Source organism: Vicugna pacos, chromosome 23, assembly GCF_048564905.1.
Source record: "Vicugna pacos chromosome 23, VicPac4, whole genome shotgun sequence".
Taxonomy (NCBI): Eukaryota; Metazoa; Chordata; class Mammalia; order Artiodactyla; family Camelidae; genus Vicugna; species Vicugna pacos.
The window spans coordinates 15812826-15829507 of record NC_133009.1 but is presented as its reverse complement, the minus strand read 5'-3'; the positions used below and the strand labels follow the sequence as shown (position 1 = coordinate 15829507).

Genomic DNA, 16682 nt, shown 5'->3' with positions numbered 1-16682 from the left:
CAAATATAGGTTATATGTTTTATTATACATTATAGTACTCATTTATTGAATTTTTTAAAATGTAGATTTCAATGGAGAGGAAGGGAAAGTAATTAGGAGAAATTTGGAAATTAGACAAACTTTGTTTCCCTCTTAGAATTAAGCTTTAAAAATTAACACAAAATGGAAGTTACCTTTAAAAAATAAAAGCAACCTCTGATTTATTACGATTGAAGGAAGAATGTCTTAATCAGCAGAGAAGACTTGTCAGCAGTACACAGCAACAAAAAAAGGAGAGTCACACAGACAAACTGGCTGCTTCCATCTAAACACTATTTAGGAGAGAGTGTGCTTTGGTCCAGGGTTTGATTTTGAGGCCTAGTAGCAGATAAAACTATTGGGACATAGACTCTTTCTAGAGCGCAATAAAACCACCCTCTTACAAATATATCTCCCACAATTTAGGGGAAACTTCCAGTCTTTCTTAATGCTGCCTTTCCATTCCTTCCCGTGTTCTACATACTTCTTTCTCTTGATTCCAGGGTTCATCACTTTTCTCTCCTCCTCCTCAGGCTTTCAAGTTTGCCTGTTTCCTACTCCCAGGGTCAGTTTTTTGTTTGTTTGTTTCTTTTAAGAATAGAAAGAGCTTTCTTAATTAACAGCTACCTTTTCCTGTGTGCACATTTGCAAGTAACTTTCTGGAAATAACTTTTTGTTGAAGTAATTTCTCTTCCTTTATTTTCTGGTCCAGGATGAAGCGAATTTTGGATCATATGTAAGCATAACATCGTGCTAACTTTTAGTTTTACTCTTTCTTTGTAGGAAATTTTCACTACGAGACTGAGCTGTTAAATGTTTCCTAAATTTATCTTTAGGTTTCCCACTTTTGATTACCATTTAATTGCTATTAAAACTGAGGAACATAAATCTGATATCACTTCAGTTGTGTGTCCCACATACCCTTGTTTTTCTGCAATTCCCTACTGTCATTGTTTCAGTGAAAGTAAGATGTACAAGGTCATTTGTTGCTTTATTTTACTGAGTTTTTATATTTTCTGAGCCATCTAATCTGTTCAAATTATTTAGAAGGTAAATATAACTAGAAAATTGATGAGCTTGGTATCTTTGAGTTTAAACGCAGTTCATTCATTCATTCGTTAAGCCATTTTTAAGGACCACTATGTAATTCACATTCAGCATGCCCAAATAAATAAGGAGCTGATTTTTAAGTACATTAAAAGATAAATAACATGTGAAGGAAATGTTGGAAGACTACCCATGAAAATTAGTTTCCTTGTAGATTCCATTATAATGTAGATATTAACAATTTAAGCTCCTATAAATATTGCTCAGTTTTTGCATCTTTTAAGGGCGTTGCATTCCTCCCTCAGATATCACCCTAATAAGCTTTTCTGATTTGTTTTTAAGTGTTCTTCACAAAAGGATTATGTGATTCTCGCCACTAGAACACCACCCAAAGAGGAACAAAGTGAGAGCCCCAAACATTCCAAAGCAAAGTTGGATAACTTGGATGAAGAATGGGCCACAGAACATGCCAACCAGGTCATCATGTTTTTTTCTTTATATGATTGTTTGTGTTTATTGACTAATAAAATAAAAGCCCTTTATCCTTAAGTTACTATACTAGAATTTCTCAGAGTACTCATTCTTAAGTTTTCAAAACTTGCATAGTATATCAAAAAAGAAGTATTTTCAACTCTGTTTTATTCATGATTATATTTTTATTTATTGATTATATGTATCGAGTTTTTTTTTTAAGCATTCTGTTACTTGAAGTTAAGTAATCCACTCAAGTTTACATAATAGGTAGTGAAACTGGGATTTGAACACAGGAAGTGTGACTTGAAAGCCTTTGATCTTCTATGTTATGCTTTTCCATTGTTAACTTTTATCTATTGTGTTTTTTAACCCATCTCCTATTATTAGTCATTTAGCTTATTTCCAATTTTTCTTTAATATTATACTAATTATTGATAATATTGTTGCTGGTCAGATTGTTTTAAACACTTAATCTAGTTGCTGAGGAAAAGAAAAGATGGTTAATTTTTTTTAATGTGCTCAAAATTTATATTTTAACTGAAGTGAAAGATATTATTACCAAAATCAATTGTGAGAGAAATGAGGTAAAAGTAGAAAAGTACTATAGGAATATATAGTAGGGAATGATGAGATATCTGCTGGTTGTTGAATTCTAACAGCATCACAGAAGGCTCTGAACTTGAAAGATGAATAGGACTTTGCTAGTAGAAGTCGGGAAGCACATTGAATGCACAGAGGACAGTATGGATACATGAACTGAAGGCATGAAAGTTAAAGGTACATTAGGAGGATAGCAAGCAATTGGGTATGACTGAGGCACTGTGAATATGAAAGAATGCTTTTGGACATAAGAATGCACGGGGCAGTGTATGGCTGGTTTTGGAGTGCTGCCCTAGGAAGTGAGGAGTTTATTTGGTAGCTGATAGGTAGCTCTATGGTCGACTTTCAGAGCTGCCTATTTTAAGAAGGACTGATCTGCCAGTAATTGAGAAAGAAATTTCAGTGCCTTGGTGCAGTATAAATAAAGAGTAGAGAGACTGGAGAGAGAGCAGAAAACAAGAGTTACAGTAATAGTTCAAAAAGAGATAATGTGAGCCCAAACAAGACTCTCAGCTTTGTGAGGACAGGGATCACATCTGTTTTATGGCTGTATTCTTAGTGCCAAGCATAGTGTTTCTGTGGTTTATGATGAGAACTCCAAACTACTGGATAAACAAATACATGAATAAACGAACCAGTGCAGTGGGCTGAAACTTCACTGCCAAAACATTTCTGAGAAAGAGCTGATATCAAGATGATTTAGTGACCAAGTGGATTGGAAGTAAAGAGAGATTGTTAGAGAGTAGCTAAAGGTTACTGAGATTTTCCTTCCTGGGTGTCTAGGAAGATGGTGTTGCCTTTACACAAGGAATAAAGAGATTTGGGGCTGGGTGGGAGGGAATGATGAGTGAATTCACTTAAAAGTAGTTATTGAATGGATTATATTATCCAGTAAAGAATGTTAGAGTAAGGTAAAAATAGAATTATTTCCTTCTCCAATTAACTTTAAGTCTTCAAACACACACACGTGTTTATCTGTGTTTGTGATGAGGGACAGTATATAGTTATTTAAAAAATAATCCAAGAAATATTTAATACTATCTTCTATTGCAATATTAACTATTTTAACTTTAAATTCCCATTGGTATGCAAATAACTTTCTACTCTAATTTTGTTTTTGGCCTTTTATAAAATTGTATCTGTTTATCTATATTTATGTCTAATCTATTTGCAAATATACACACAAACATAAAATTTATGTAGCAAAATAGATGACCTTTTTGCCTCTAGAAAGAAATGGTTAATTTTATTTGTTGATGATTTTGAAAAGATACACAGGTCCCTCATGCTAAATATGAAAACATTATTCTTTATGTCAAACTTGTATTACTAGAGTAAATAGAACTTATGAAATCAGAGAGAACCATCAGCAGAAACAAAGCAAATATATTAAGGATTAGACTATGGTATATAATTTTCTGAAGACTTGACTTTGTCATCAGTTTGCTTATACAGTAAGTGCACAAAAGATAACCAAAACACTCTGATCTCTTTGTATAAATGGTAGAAAGAAGTCCATGTGGCATGTAAAACTGGCCGCATCATATGGAAGGGAAATAACAGATTTCCTATGAAGGACAACAGGTAGTATGTATCAAAAACCTTAAAAATATGTGTAACTTTTTAACCTAGTTATCCACCTCAAGAGATTTGTCCTAAGCAGATAATCCTGTGAACACAGAAACTTGCTAGGATTTTTAACCAATATTATTTTAGACTAAAGAAAAAAATTGGAAATATTATAAATGCTTAATATCAATAAATACATTTTAAAAATTGATATAAACCTAAGCAATAGGAAACAATGGATTTCCAAGTTGCACTTCCTCTGTACAAATCCCAGACTCTGCTGAATATTACAGGGATACGAAGGTAGCTGAGAATCAACCTCTTCCCTTAAGGAGCTCCCAGATCAACTAGGAAGGTACACAAATAATCATAATACAGGTTCATGTGAAAACTACACTAAAGTCCTGTAGGAGTTCAGAGATCAAAGGTTCAGGGAAGGCAGCTCCCTCCAGCTGACTCGGAGGTATTCAGTAGAGGTCAGATGTGTAGACATATGAGAGCAAGTCAGTTCAGGCTGAGGGAGCATCCTGAGTGACGGTGTAGAGTTAGAAAGCCTCACCATATGTATGGAGAACAGTGAGGAGTTTTTGACTGATACTTGAGTATTTCATAAAAAGTAGTATCAGATAAGGCTCTGAACAGCAGATCAGCCAGACTTTAGAGAGTCTGGAATACCTGTCTAAGATAAAATTTGTGCTTTATTTAGCTGATAGTGGAAGTCATTGAAAAATTTAGGAGATATTTCAGTCTTTGATCTTATGAGAAAGGAGTTCATTTATTGATGTAGCTGAAGGGTATCATTATTAAATGACTTTACTTATAAAGTAGTTTTAAGGTAAAAAGTTAAGGACACTAGGAAGATTATGTGCATAATGACACCATTCATCTTGGTTATCATCTGTTTCTCAACATTTTAACCATTTTTTCAAAGCCTCTACCTCAATGCTATGCATATTGTTGGTACTAGGTGGGCATTTGCTGGTTTATTATTTAACTTCTCAGGCAGAGAGGATTGCATATAATGTCAGATGCTTATATTAGTTAATACTATATTTCTATTTTAGGTATCCAGAATGCTACCAGGGGGACTTTTAGTTCTTGGAGTATTTATTATTACAACTTTGGAAATGGGAAATGAATTTCAAAGTACCCTCCGTAGAGTAAGTCTGAAATACCAAAAACTTTACAGTTGCATCTTATCTTAGTTGATTATACATGTAAACAGTGATCCTAGGCATATTTAGATTAATGCTTTATTCTGGGATTATGTTGAAACAGCTTTTCCCTCCCAGTTGCTTGATCTCTTGAGTGTAATACATGTCAGTATTTATATTTTTAATCAAAGCTACGTATTTTAAAATATTCTTTACTTTCAAAGATAATTTTTTTGCTACTGTGAAACGTTGTAAAAGTTTAGCATTTTTCTTGTGCGACAGCAGTATTCTACTAGAGCGTCCACTTAGTCCCAAATGATTGCTATAATGTGAAATTAGTGGGTTTTGTAATTCTTTGCCTCTTCATTTCTCTCAGGACATAAAGTAACAACAGTCAGACACTATTGTTTATTCCTGGACAGAGTATCTATCATGAATGCCCTGCTTTTTGTTTAATTCCTGTATCAGTCAGTTGAGTAACATAGTTTAGAAGTAAGTATGAGGGCCCCCAGGCTGTTTCCCCCTAAGCCCAAACCTAAAGCAACCTCTGTGCAGCAGACTTTCATCTTTCTTAGTATTCAAGATGCAAATTAGCCTTCAGAAAGTTGCTTCTCACCCCAAGAGAGAACGGGACCTCATAATCTTGAGAAGTACAAAACCACACAGAATCCCCAAAAAAACTTTTTCCAGTGAAAAGTTTACAGCTAAGAATCCAGGTGCTCCAGATTCTTCCAGTTTGTAACCACGTCTCCTGTCAAATATCCCACCTTCAGACCTTTGATATTAATACCGAGGAGAATAAGGGACGAAAATGGTGTTCATCCCTTCCCTGAGAAGTTATTTAACCTTCTGCCATTTTTACCATTTCAAATAAATGCACATCTTTCACAATTGTCCATCCTCTTTGGCATTTTCAAATGTAACCTAAATATCTGTGTATTAAATAGCTTGGCTGTGTATCTTTTTGTGGTTGGTGCTGGATTGAATGGAGTGAATGTGGGCTCAGCGCTAGAGAGAGAGAGTTAGGTCCTCCTTCTTTTTGCTTTTTGTATCTCTTTTGTTTCTAAGAAGCACATAAGAGTTAAACACAAATTGTAGTGTTTTAGTTATCTAACTTTGTTTCCACTGGCCCGCATTGAGGGACACTATATGAAATAACCTTATAAAATTTGTCACTCTCCCATAAGGTCACTGTTAAGAACTTAGTTCATTATATTACATAATATTGTCTTTGAAGAATTATCTTTTGATATTATTATGAAGAAAGTTGTGCCTCTTCTGATCAATTGTTTTCACCTTATAGGCCATGTGAATTAGGTAACAGATTAGGTTTCTCCGTGCACATTATTTTTAGAAAGCTTTGAGCCAAATTTATGACCCCTATCCCCATATCAAGTATGCATTTTTTATGATTCTTACATGTGGCATAAATTTATGTCACTATTTCTGATTTTTTTCTCTTATAATTTACGTTCTTACTGTATTTTATGTGCCCGTATATATTACCTTACATTTTTTGGTGACATTTAAATAAGAAATGTCAAATGAGTGACATGCTGTATTTTTGCAGGTTAAAAATCACTTGTCACTTCTCATTCTAATTAAAATAAAGTCTTTATTCTATACTTCACTTAAATGTCAGTTGCCCCCAAATCATGTCCAGTTAATTATAATGTTAGTGAATTATGTTTTTCTATTTAATACCCACTTTTTATATATCCCTAAAAATCAATTTCATTCTTTCTTTTGAAGAAAAGAAAATTTAATGATAGAATCATGAAATTTTGAACCTACATGGGAGCTTAGGGATATTATGATTGTCTTTTTCTGCATTCTCTTCTTTTATTTTACATTTAATTACTGTAATTCCTCTCTTTCAGTTAGTATTTGCTGTGGAAAAATCCATGAATAAAAAGAGACTGTGGAATTTCACAGAGGAGGAGGTCTCAGAACGAGTGACACTTCACGTTTGCTCTTCTACAAAGAAGTATCTTTTATTCAGGTGTTTATGTTCTAAAGTATATGATACAAAATAGTGTTCCTTGCAAGTTTTTTCCCCATTTATGTAAATCATCATTTAAAAAATAGACTTAGTTTGTAAGTTTTTCTGTAAATAACACATAATTAGGACTTCTAATAATAATAGTAATAATGGTTGTTAATCATGTCTAAGGGTTGTAAGAGTTTGAGAGAGGTAGCAAGGACTGGGGATTCTGAACTCTTTACCAGCTGTCTACCCCTGTACGTTGAAATATAATAGGTCTCCTACAGAGAGGTACAGTTTAGGCAAAGTAATGCTTTTATTTGCTCACCTCCAGTTCCTATAGATAAATGCTCAATTCAAAGCACAGATGTACTGGGCTGGACAGTTTTAGGACATCCAGGAAATTTTTATGTCTTTGGCCAACAACAAGGGACACTAGAAGCCAGTTATAGGGTCTTCTGAGATTCTTTCCTCTATATGTTGCCAAGCAAGTACCTCCCAAGCATAAGGCAGCCTCACCAAGGGAGTGAAGCAATGGAAGGATCCAATAAATTAGGACTTGGAAAAACCAAATTCAAAACCTGATCTTTCCTGCAGAAGCTGGGCTTTTAACTCCTTTGGTCTTTCTTAAGAAAGTTTCATGCATGGACCCGTTGACCCAATAAATGTTCCCAGGCTTGACTCCATTCAAAACAGCACTCCTATTTGTTGTAGAGGGTGTGTATTTGAGGAAAATTTTCTAAGAGGTTTCATTCTATTCATTGTGATTAGCAGGATTTATAAGCAGGAAGTAGTTTAGAATACCAGAAGTATTAGTAGTATTATAGTCAGAGAAATTCATATACATATATATTTGTTGAAACACAGATATACGTGTATACATATCTTGGAGTGTATGAAGTGGTATGATTTTGTAAAAACTCTTGGATGCATTTACTTCATTTTTATTTTTTGATGGTTTATTGTCTTTTATATTATCTAGAATTGCTTTTTTTTTGCTATTGTTATTTCTATCCTTAATTAGTAAAGAATATTTTGTCGAACTTATGATGTCCTTGATCCAAAGGTAAGAAAAGATTTTTCTGTGTTGCAAACTATTTTTAAATAAAATTCAATTCTTAGTTTTAATAATTTGCATTGCTATCATTTCCTGCTGATGTCCACAACCACCTGTAGTTTTTTATTTTGAAATATGATTAATTTCACTGAAGGCAAGGAAATTTTATATTTTTTATAGTTAAAACTTTTTGTTAAGCTCTTGCTACCTTGTTGATGTGTTTAGTATTATATTTAAAAGGCTGGTAGTAAAAGTGTCTAGGCTTGTGGTAGCCACAGTGCCTAGTAAACAGGCTGTCTGTATTCAGCAGACTCCACACTAACATTTTGGTAGTGTCTGAAGAGCAATGTGAAGAAGTAACTGCAGGATTCTGGTAGCAGGGAAGGGACAGAAAGGAGGATGTCTGTCACCTAGTAGTCACTCAGTGATTATTAATTCCACATCAGAAGCTTCAGAATTGTCACTGGGTTGAAGCTACAAATGAGAACTAGAGGACCGGAGGACTTGCCAGAATTTTAAATAAGCCTTTTGCTGGGGGAGGGAGTTGTCAAGATTGCCTGGGATGTGCTGTAGAATACTGAACTTTTAATGTATGCTTTATTTTTTAGTTCTAACCTGTTTCCCTTTAATGAAGGAATTTGGCCAAATATGTTTAGATAACAGCTTGTATGAGTAATTAGGTTGTACATTTTATGATGTTTTATTGATCTAAGTCACATGTTTTGTTTTTCCCCCTTTGCTAAAGAGTTCTGCAAAACCAGCAGACTGGAAGTATCAAAATGGACTGTCAGCTTCTTGGCTTTCTTTAGAGTGTACAGTTTATATTAATATTCACATCCCACTCTCTACTACCTCAGTCACCTATACTCTGGAGAAAAATACAAAGGTATCAGGTTAAAATGAGTTTTCTTTAATTGCAGAATAGATAATCTGCCTTTATTCTGATTGTCTATGCCATTCATTTTATAATCCTCAAAAATTGCATTTTAATTAAAATAATACTGTTATGGGTAACCAATTTATTACTCTAGCCAGATTAGAAATTTAGAGGGGGGACAAAGTCATCATACTAATGTATTTAGCATAATGAGTGTTCTATAAATATTTGTTTATTAATATATAGTTATGTATATTGTAAAATATAATTATGTAAAAAGATATAGTTTTGTCTTTTTGCTTTTTCTTGGTCTTTAGTTTTGTTTTCCATCTTCCAGTTCTTTTTTGTATTTCTGTACCATTCTTTTGTTCATATCTCATCTCTCTTCTTTTTTGCTGATGAAGAAGTTAAATGGAGCTTGCTTATTTTTTCCTCTTTAATACTACTTTATATATTTGTTTGAGGCTCTTTTCTCACTTTTTTTTAAGATAATGGAAATTATTGAATTTTTTTGGCTGTGGTAATTAAGCCTCCTAAGTATGTGATATAAATGTTAGTTTGGGATAAAGATTAGAAAAACTATTATTAAATATGAGTAAGGTACCAAAAATTGGAGATACGCTTTTTTGTTGTTTATGATACTGAATTTAAACTCCATGTTACTGATACTTAGGGATTTTTAATATTTCAATGTTTCAGTGGAAAAAAGTAGACTTGAGGGAGATTAACTGAGATGGCATTATATCTAAAAGATACCCATGTTGTGTTTCTTTTAAGAATGGACTTGCACGCTGGGCCAAGCAAATAGAAAATGGTGTTTATTTGATTAATGGACAAGTTAAAGATGAAGATGGTGAACTATTAGAAGGACAGGTGAGTTCAGATGAAATCATCCTACTTATGGTATTTGTGCTTAAGGAAGAATAAAGAATGACTTAAACTCAATGGCAAATGTTTTTCTCAGAAAATGATAGATTATTTCTGAAATAATAGGAATTTAGAAACCTGAAGGGAAGAATGTCATCTAAATTCCATCTAATTTCTACATTGTAAACTACTTACTTAAAATTAAAGTGATAGGTACCACAATAAAGGTGTTAAGAAAAAATTTTAAAATAAGACAGATAAACAGCAAGGACCTACTGTATAGCACAGGGAACTATATTCATTATCTTGTAATAACCTGTAATGGAAAAGAATATGAAAAGGAATTTATATGTATGTATATATGTGTATAACTGAATCACTTTGCTGTACACCTGAAACTAACACAACATTGTAAAACAACTGTACTTTAATAAAAATTCTTTTAATTTAAAAAAATGAAGTTGTATTGATACAAAAAAATGAAGTCAGGGCAAACATGAAAAAGAAAAACAAAAAAACTGAAGTGGTATGTTCTGCCCTGATAATAGTTTGAAGACTAAGTTTAGTCATTTTATAGGAGGGGTTTGTATGGTCTTATAAAGGATCTTTGATCTGAAGAGGAGCTTTGGTGATCTGTCCTTTCAGAGCAGGGGTTAATGAACTTTGTGTAAAAAAACAAATAGTACATATTTTAAACTTTGTGGGCCTCTCTGTTGCAACTATTCAGCTCTGCTGTTTTCAAGTTTGTTGTTCCAGCCAGACTTCATTTACAAAGAATGGTAGTAGTCTGGATTTGACCTGTAGCCATAGTTTGCCAATCCTTGCTTTAGAGGAATAGAAGTAGGAAATTAATGGATTTTAAGAGTACACATTGATTGATACAAAATGCACAAAGTAACATATCTATAGAAAAAACTAAGATAAAACAAATAATAAGACTTTTTTCCCCTCTCTAAGTTACTTAGTAAATGTTGCATATTCCTAAATTGTCTTTTATGGTCCAGTTCAATCTCAACAATATAGTTTTTTAATTTTTGTGTTATTTCAGAAAAAATCTTCTAGAGGAAATGCTCAAGCAACTAATCATTCTTTGAATGTCAGAGTGCTAACACAGTTGGTAAATATTTTAAAATACTACTTTTCTAAAATACAGTATTTTTTGGAATAATCTTACTGAAATTGGTTTTATGTTTATGATTATAGAGTCAAAGAATTTTAGAGATTTAAAGGACTATAAAAAATGTTTAGCTCTAAGAAAGTTATTCTCAAGAAACATTATTTTAATAAAATCTATTTGTATCTTTTGTCTCAAGGCTATTAAAATTTTAACATTAAATAGACAACAATTAAATATATATATACATATATATATATACACGTGTGTATGCATGTGTGTGTGTGATATTTGAGGTTGTAATTTTTAGGAGCAATGTTGCAATTCTTAGCTTAAAAATAAAAGATATGTATACATATATGCCAAGAGTTGTTTTATACTTAATTTGAAGTAGATTTATACTTCTGATTTGATAAAAATCATGCAGTATTAGCGAGTTTTATATTTTCATATGATTGTTTTAAATTACATATCTCTTTTCCAAAATTTGAAGTTGGGTAATTATTCCTAAAAGTATGCATACTTTTTATTTTAATCCTGCTTGAAATTATCCTGGAGACCAGGTTGGGTATAAAGTACATTCTTGTTTTTAGAAAACTTTCTATTTCAGTATTATACTGGAAATGTTGAAACAGAGAAATACTACCAGGACTTGTATTTTTTTTTAACTGAATAAAATAGACTTAAAAGTGATTTGTTATATAAGGATGCTTTAATTTGTTCTTTTCCTTCTCTGTGTTTAGCAATAAGAGCATTACTAAATTGTTACTGGACTTTTGCCACTAAACATTTCTCAGTTTCTCTTCTCAGTACCTTAAAAGGATTTTTAGTCTTTAGTTTTCTTCCTTCTTTTCAATTTTAGACTTGCTCTTTGTTTTAAGGCTATTCCTCTACCTATATGCTTTTTACTAGTTACACTTATGTGACCTCTTGGTTTATTAAATAATTCGGTTAAAATTAATTAGTTATAAAATTGCAGTTAGAAGATGTGTAGAGTTTGGGAATATAGAGAAGAGTAGAAGATAATATCATGAGATGATTTATTATTATAATATTTAATATTACATGTTACAATATATTTTTGTCAATCATTCCACTTGTCAGCCAGCTGGAAACTTTAAAATGACCAGTATATAATAAGTAGTCAGTCAGTACTTGATGCCACTTTCCTCCCATTCACCCTCCAGCAAGTCTTGCTGATTCTTTCTTTGCAGAATAGCTCATCTTTTATTTTCCTTATAGTCTCAGTGTTATTAGCCTTACAATATAACTATTTTACCTGGGTTATCACAAGTAACTCTTAACTGGTCTCTCCATCTGTTTATTTTTAACCAAAATGATTCATTCTCCAAAATCCTCATACCTTTGTATATCTCTTGGAATATCTTTCATATTTCTGGTCTATCCAGCATGTAACCTCAGATTATCCTTTCTGAATCACAGTTTGCATTCATACACTGCTCATTTATTTACTAGTTTTTTTCAGTTAGTATTTATTGAGTATATATAAGGGTCAGTTACTGATTGTGTTACTCTCCTTGCTTAAAATTTCTTAATTGATCTATATTGACTAGTTAGAAAAGTCTAATTCGAGGCTCTTCATAGCCTCAGCATGTCTTTCCATTCTTTCTTTTTTAAATGGAGGTACCGGGGCTTGAACCCAGGACCTAGTGCAAGCTAAGCATGCACTCTACCACTGAGCTATATTCACCCTCCTTTTCATTGTTTTCTAACTTACTATTCTAGAGGTATGCTTTCTATGCCTTTAAAATTCTCTGTATTTCCTGAGCCATCTGTCTTACCAGTGCCATTTTTTTTTCTATCATCCTGTCAAACTCTTATCTGCACATTAAAATCTGCCCAAATTTTACTACTTCTGTAAGGTTTTATTTAGTCACCATAACCACAGGGATCTTCTATTTTCCAAAATATCATAGCAATATCACAAAAGTCACTTCACTTATGAATAGGTTATATTCCCAAAGTCGTTAAGCTACTTTGTTCCTAACTCAAAAAAAACTTAAGACAAGTTGAAATTTGTTGAACCCAGATACATTTCTACCAAAAAGGAGTAAATCAGTCTTTTTATCCTTTAAAAACTCTTCTCCTTGATGTGTGTGTATAGTCTTTTATATATAGTCTAGTTTATTTTGGAAAATGATGTTCTAATTTATACATATATAATATACATACTATAAATGTGTTGTACATTATATATTATGTATTGTAAATTATATATTAAATATATAAAATAGGGCATTATTTTCCAAAACAGAATTGCTTCATCTACAGTAAAATTCTATATAGTGGATGAGGGAAGCCCATTATTCCTCCTCCACTCTCACCTTATTGATACATCAGTGATTTCTACAAGTGTCTTAGGAAGCTTATTCCTAATAACGTCAGCATCATCCTGCTGCTTGATTTGATAATAGACATTTTTAAACGAACTTGGAACCTTTTGAATACTTGGTCTGTGACAAGTTTTTTTTTTTTCCTGACAAAACCTTGACAATGTTTAAGATTAAATTCTTAAAAAAAAAAATCCAGCCTTTGCCTGAATTACATTAGACATTGACTACTCATGCTCTTTCAATGGCTACATACTCAAGCCTTTTGATTTCTTCACCATTTGTCCTCATCAATTCCTGTTTGGTTTTTATCACATAGTCACATGGTTAGTTAGCAATGGTCATAAATTGCGTGACTTGTTTTTGTTTTTCAGAATTGACCCTATTGTTGAATGATTTATTTCAGGTGTACTTAGAGCATATATTTTTACCACGTCCATTTTTTTAAATCATGATTTTTATTTCCATTGTGATTTTATAGCCCTCTAGTAGTATTTTCAGTTTCAAAGCTCTCCTCGTTTTGGCATTTATTGAAATGATAAGGTTAAAAATGTCTGTGAAACAGCTCAAAACCAAGCATGAACTAACCAACTTTAGATTAAATAAGAGTGAGTCTGTGAGATGAAAATGAATCACTGATATCATTTTCTGGTGACAGGCATAGTTGACTTGCTTTTTTTTCTGCTGTGGAGCATGTAACATTATTTTCAGTCCGTGGAAGTTACAAGTTGAAAGTGTATAAATAAATGAATGTCCATATGTTGCTTGTAATTTTATCACATTTTTCATATCCTGCTTTATAGTCCAAATCTTGTTGTGCAAATCTTGTATTGCATACCTTCTGTTTCTTACTAGATCATGTCTTCTTTTATATATCTTTTCATCTTGACAGTACTTGTCTGAGTAATCTGCAAATAATATGTTTAGTGAACATATTGAATAAATATTGGTACTTTGTATGGTTATGTTATGTTAAGAAAAAATTTAGATGTGGTGTGTTTAGTTTCAGAGAACATTCAGAATACTCAGAAAATAATACATAACTTATAAGAAGAAATATGAAGCCTTTTAAAAATGTATGGAGAATATTTTCAAGCACTTGGCACTGTTAAAAATTCCTTCTTGCTTCATGAAATGGCCTATATAATGTTTAAATGTTTTAATATAGTTAATAATCATTGGCTATTAGAACTTAAACAGATCTTGTCTTTCAGCTTCTGAGTTCAGACCATAGATCCACAGCCACAGTCCAGGTCTGCAGTGGCTCCGTAAACCTTAAGGGTGCTGTGAAATGCAGAGCTTATATTCATAGCAATAAACCCAAGGTTAAAGATGCTGTGCAGGTACAAAAGGGGTAGCTGGTATATGAAAAAGACAAACATGTTAACATAATTATTCAAAAATTCAAAAATTTTATCTTTTTTCAATCTCAGATTTCATGATTATTAATTTGTTTGTAACTGATAAAGTTCCAATCTGTTGGGCAGTCCAAATATACCAGGAGGTAATTGGTTCCAAGATTTTCATATGTAGAATATCTATTTTATACCTTTTTTAGAGTGATGATTATACAAGCTTATTAAGTGCTTCACAATTGTGACGTATTATTACTATATTTGAAACCATTTCTTCTGAGGGAAATCGAACTTTTTAAATAACAGGAAAGTATTCATAGGAAGAATTATTAGGTAGTGTTCTTTGTATAATTTATATAACCCAGAAATTTTAAAAATGATTACTGGCACTTTTGTCATAGTTACACATTTTCTAATTTGGAGCACTAGAATTATTTATTCAGATACAAAATTTCTTTCATTTATTTGGTTTAAATTTACTATTTAAATAAAGTCTAGGTAAATTTGCTGTTAAACTATAAATGTATTGATAAGCATGTTAAATAAATGGACACTAAAAAATGAAATGATGTACTAGTTATTTTAGTGGACATGATCATACAGGGAAGCCAATTATTTAGGGAGGGGGTTGGTAATAAAATAATCCAAATTTAAATTAGTGGATTTTTTAATTGTGGTTTGTTTTGTTTTTCCATAGGCAATTAAAAGAGATATATTGAATACAGTTGCCGATCGTTGTGAAATATTATTTGAGGATCTACTTTTGAATGAAATTCCAGAAAAAAAAGTTATGAGTATAAAATTAAGTTCTTTTTTGCTTGTGTTCAATTGATCTATTAGGATGTCAAAATATAATAGATAATATCTTTTTAACCACGTATATCTATTTTTTATAACAATGTCATTATTTACTTTTCTTATAGAAGGAAAATTTTCAGTTGCCACCTTAAAAAAGGGGTTTTAAACACCTTATAATAGCAAACTGTCAACATTTAATATCAGGGAGAATTAAAAAATAAGAATTTTGTGTGAATTTTTACCAGAATGGATAAACTGTGTTGTCATTTTACAGCTGTTATTTTTAAAATTGATATCCGTGAAGTTTTTTTAAAGAATTTATTCATAATCAAAATAATTGAGTAATTATTCAATTGATCTCTCTTATTCTTTCCAAAAATTTTTTGTGTGTGTGTACTAGTTTATATACTCCTCATCTATTACTCTAACAGACTTTATTACATTTTAAAAAGCCTAGATCATGGTGTCTTAACCTTTTATAACTATTCCATCTTTTGAGAAATATAAATAATTTATACCTTTTCAGTAATTTGTATTAAAAATCTTTATTACTCAAAAAGAAAATTATAATATTGAGTATATTTTTTGAAGCTACACAAATGTATCTCTGCCTTTCTACTATTCAAGTGTGAATGGATTTTTCAGTTCACAGTTGAATATGTATGTAATTGAAACATACATATTAGCTTGTTAACGGAATATGTTTATTTTTATAGAAAAAAAGCATAGCTTTTCTATATAACTAACTTCTTTTAGTTAATAGCCAGTATATCAGGTTTGGTGGACTGATTATAATCTTTTTTATATTCCTAGTATGTTGGTAACTGCAATTCCAGATTTAACATTTGTCCTTCATGTACTTCACAAATAACCTTAAAGTTCCATCCACTAATAACGTGTAGTTATGCTGAGACATGAATTTGAATCTTACATGCAACGATTGGGTTGAGATTTTTGTATTGGGAAATACGTAAAACCCGCTCACTTAGCCACCCAGTTAGCCTAGTAGTCTTATCTCTGGGGCTTTATTTTTGCTACTTGACTTTGTTTGTGTGATAACTCTTATGGTATTAAACATTACTTCACTTTTTTAGAAACAGCATGTGTTACAACTGAACTGTAAATTTTAGGATTTTCAGTGACATGGGGATATATTCACCATTAATGCCAAAGGTCTACCATATCACATACATCAGTTAAATATTCTATTCCATTATAAATACCTCATAAAAATGGTAATAAATGCTTTAGTATTATTTTATATTAAGAGAGTTAGTATTTTGAAATTTTTTCTGATGTCCAATCAATAAAATTAATTACTTGTAATAGCAATTATGATATTTATACACTAAGTTTGGATATATATTGATATATTGGAAGTTAATGTTATCATCTAATCTTATATTTTTTACAAAAT

The 16682-nt window shown here is 31.7% G+C and overlaps 1 protein-coding gene across 3 annotated transcripts in view; it reads left to right on the top strand.

The window, feature by feature from the left end:
* The window catches only part of ODR4 (odr-4 GPCR localization factor homolog), a 33767-nt gene that overhangs the window by 3430 nt on the left and 13655 nt on the right, over window positions 1-16682 (top strand). For all 3 annotated transcript variants that reach the window (XR_012063526.1, XM_015234771.3, XM_015234770.3), the window contains exons 3-11: window positions 1408-1542; window positions 4773-4868; window positions 6743-6849; window positions 7876-7912; window positions 8649-8789; window positions 9558-9653; window positions 10696-10764; window positions 14327-14455; window positions 15165-15255. Coding sequence is in view for 2 of the 3 variants with exons in the window: in XM_015234771.3 (XP_015090257.1) it covers window positions 1408-1542; window positions 4773-4868; window positions 6743-6849; window positions 7876-7912; window positions 8649-8789; window positions 9558-9653; window positions 10696-10764; window positions 14327-14455; window positions 15165-15255 (901 nt within the window). In the remaining variant the exon portion in view is untranslated. The remainder of the gene's footprint in view (window positions 1-1407; window positions 1543-4772; window positions 4869-6742; window positions 6850-7875; window positions 7913-8648; window positions 8790-9557; window positions 9654-10695; window positions 10765-14326; window positions 14456-15164; window positions 15256-16682) is intronic.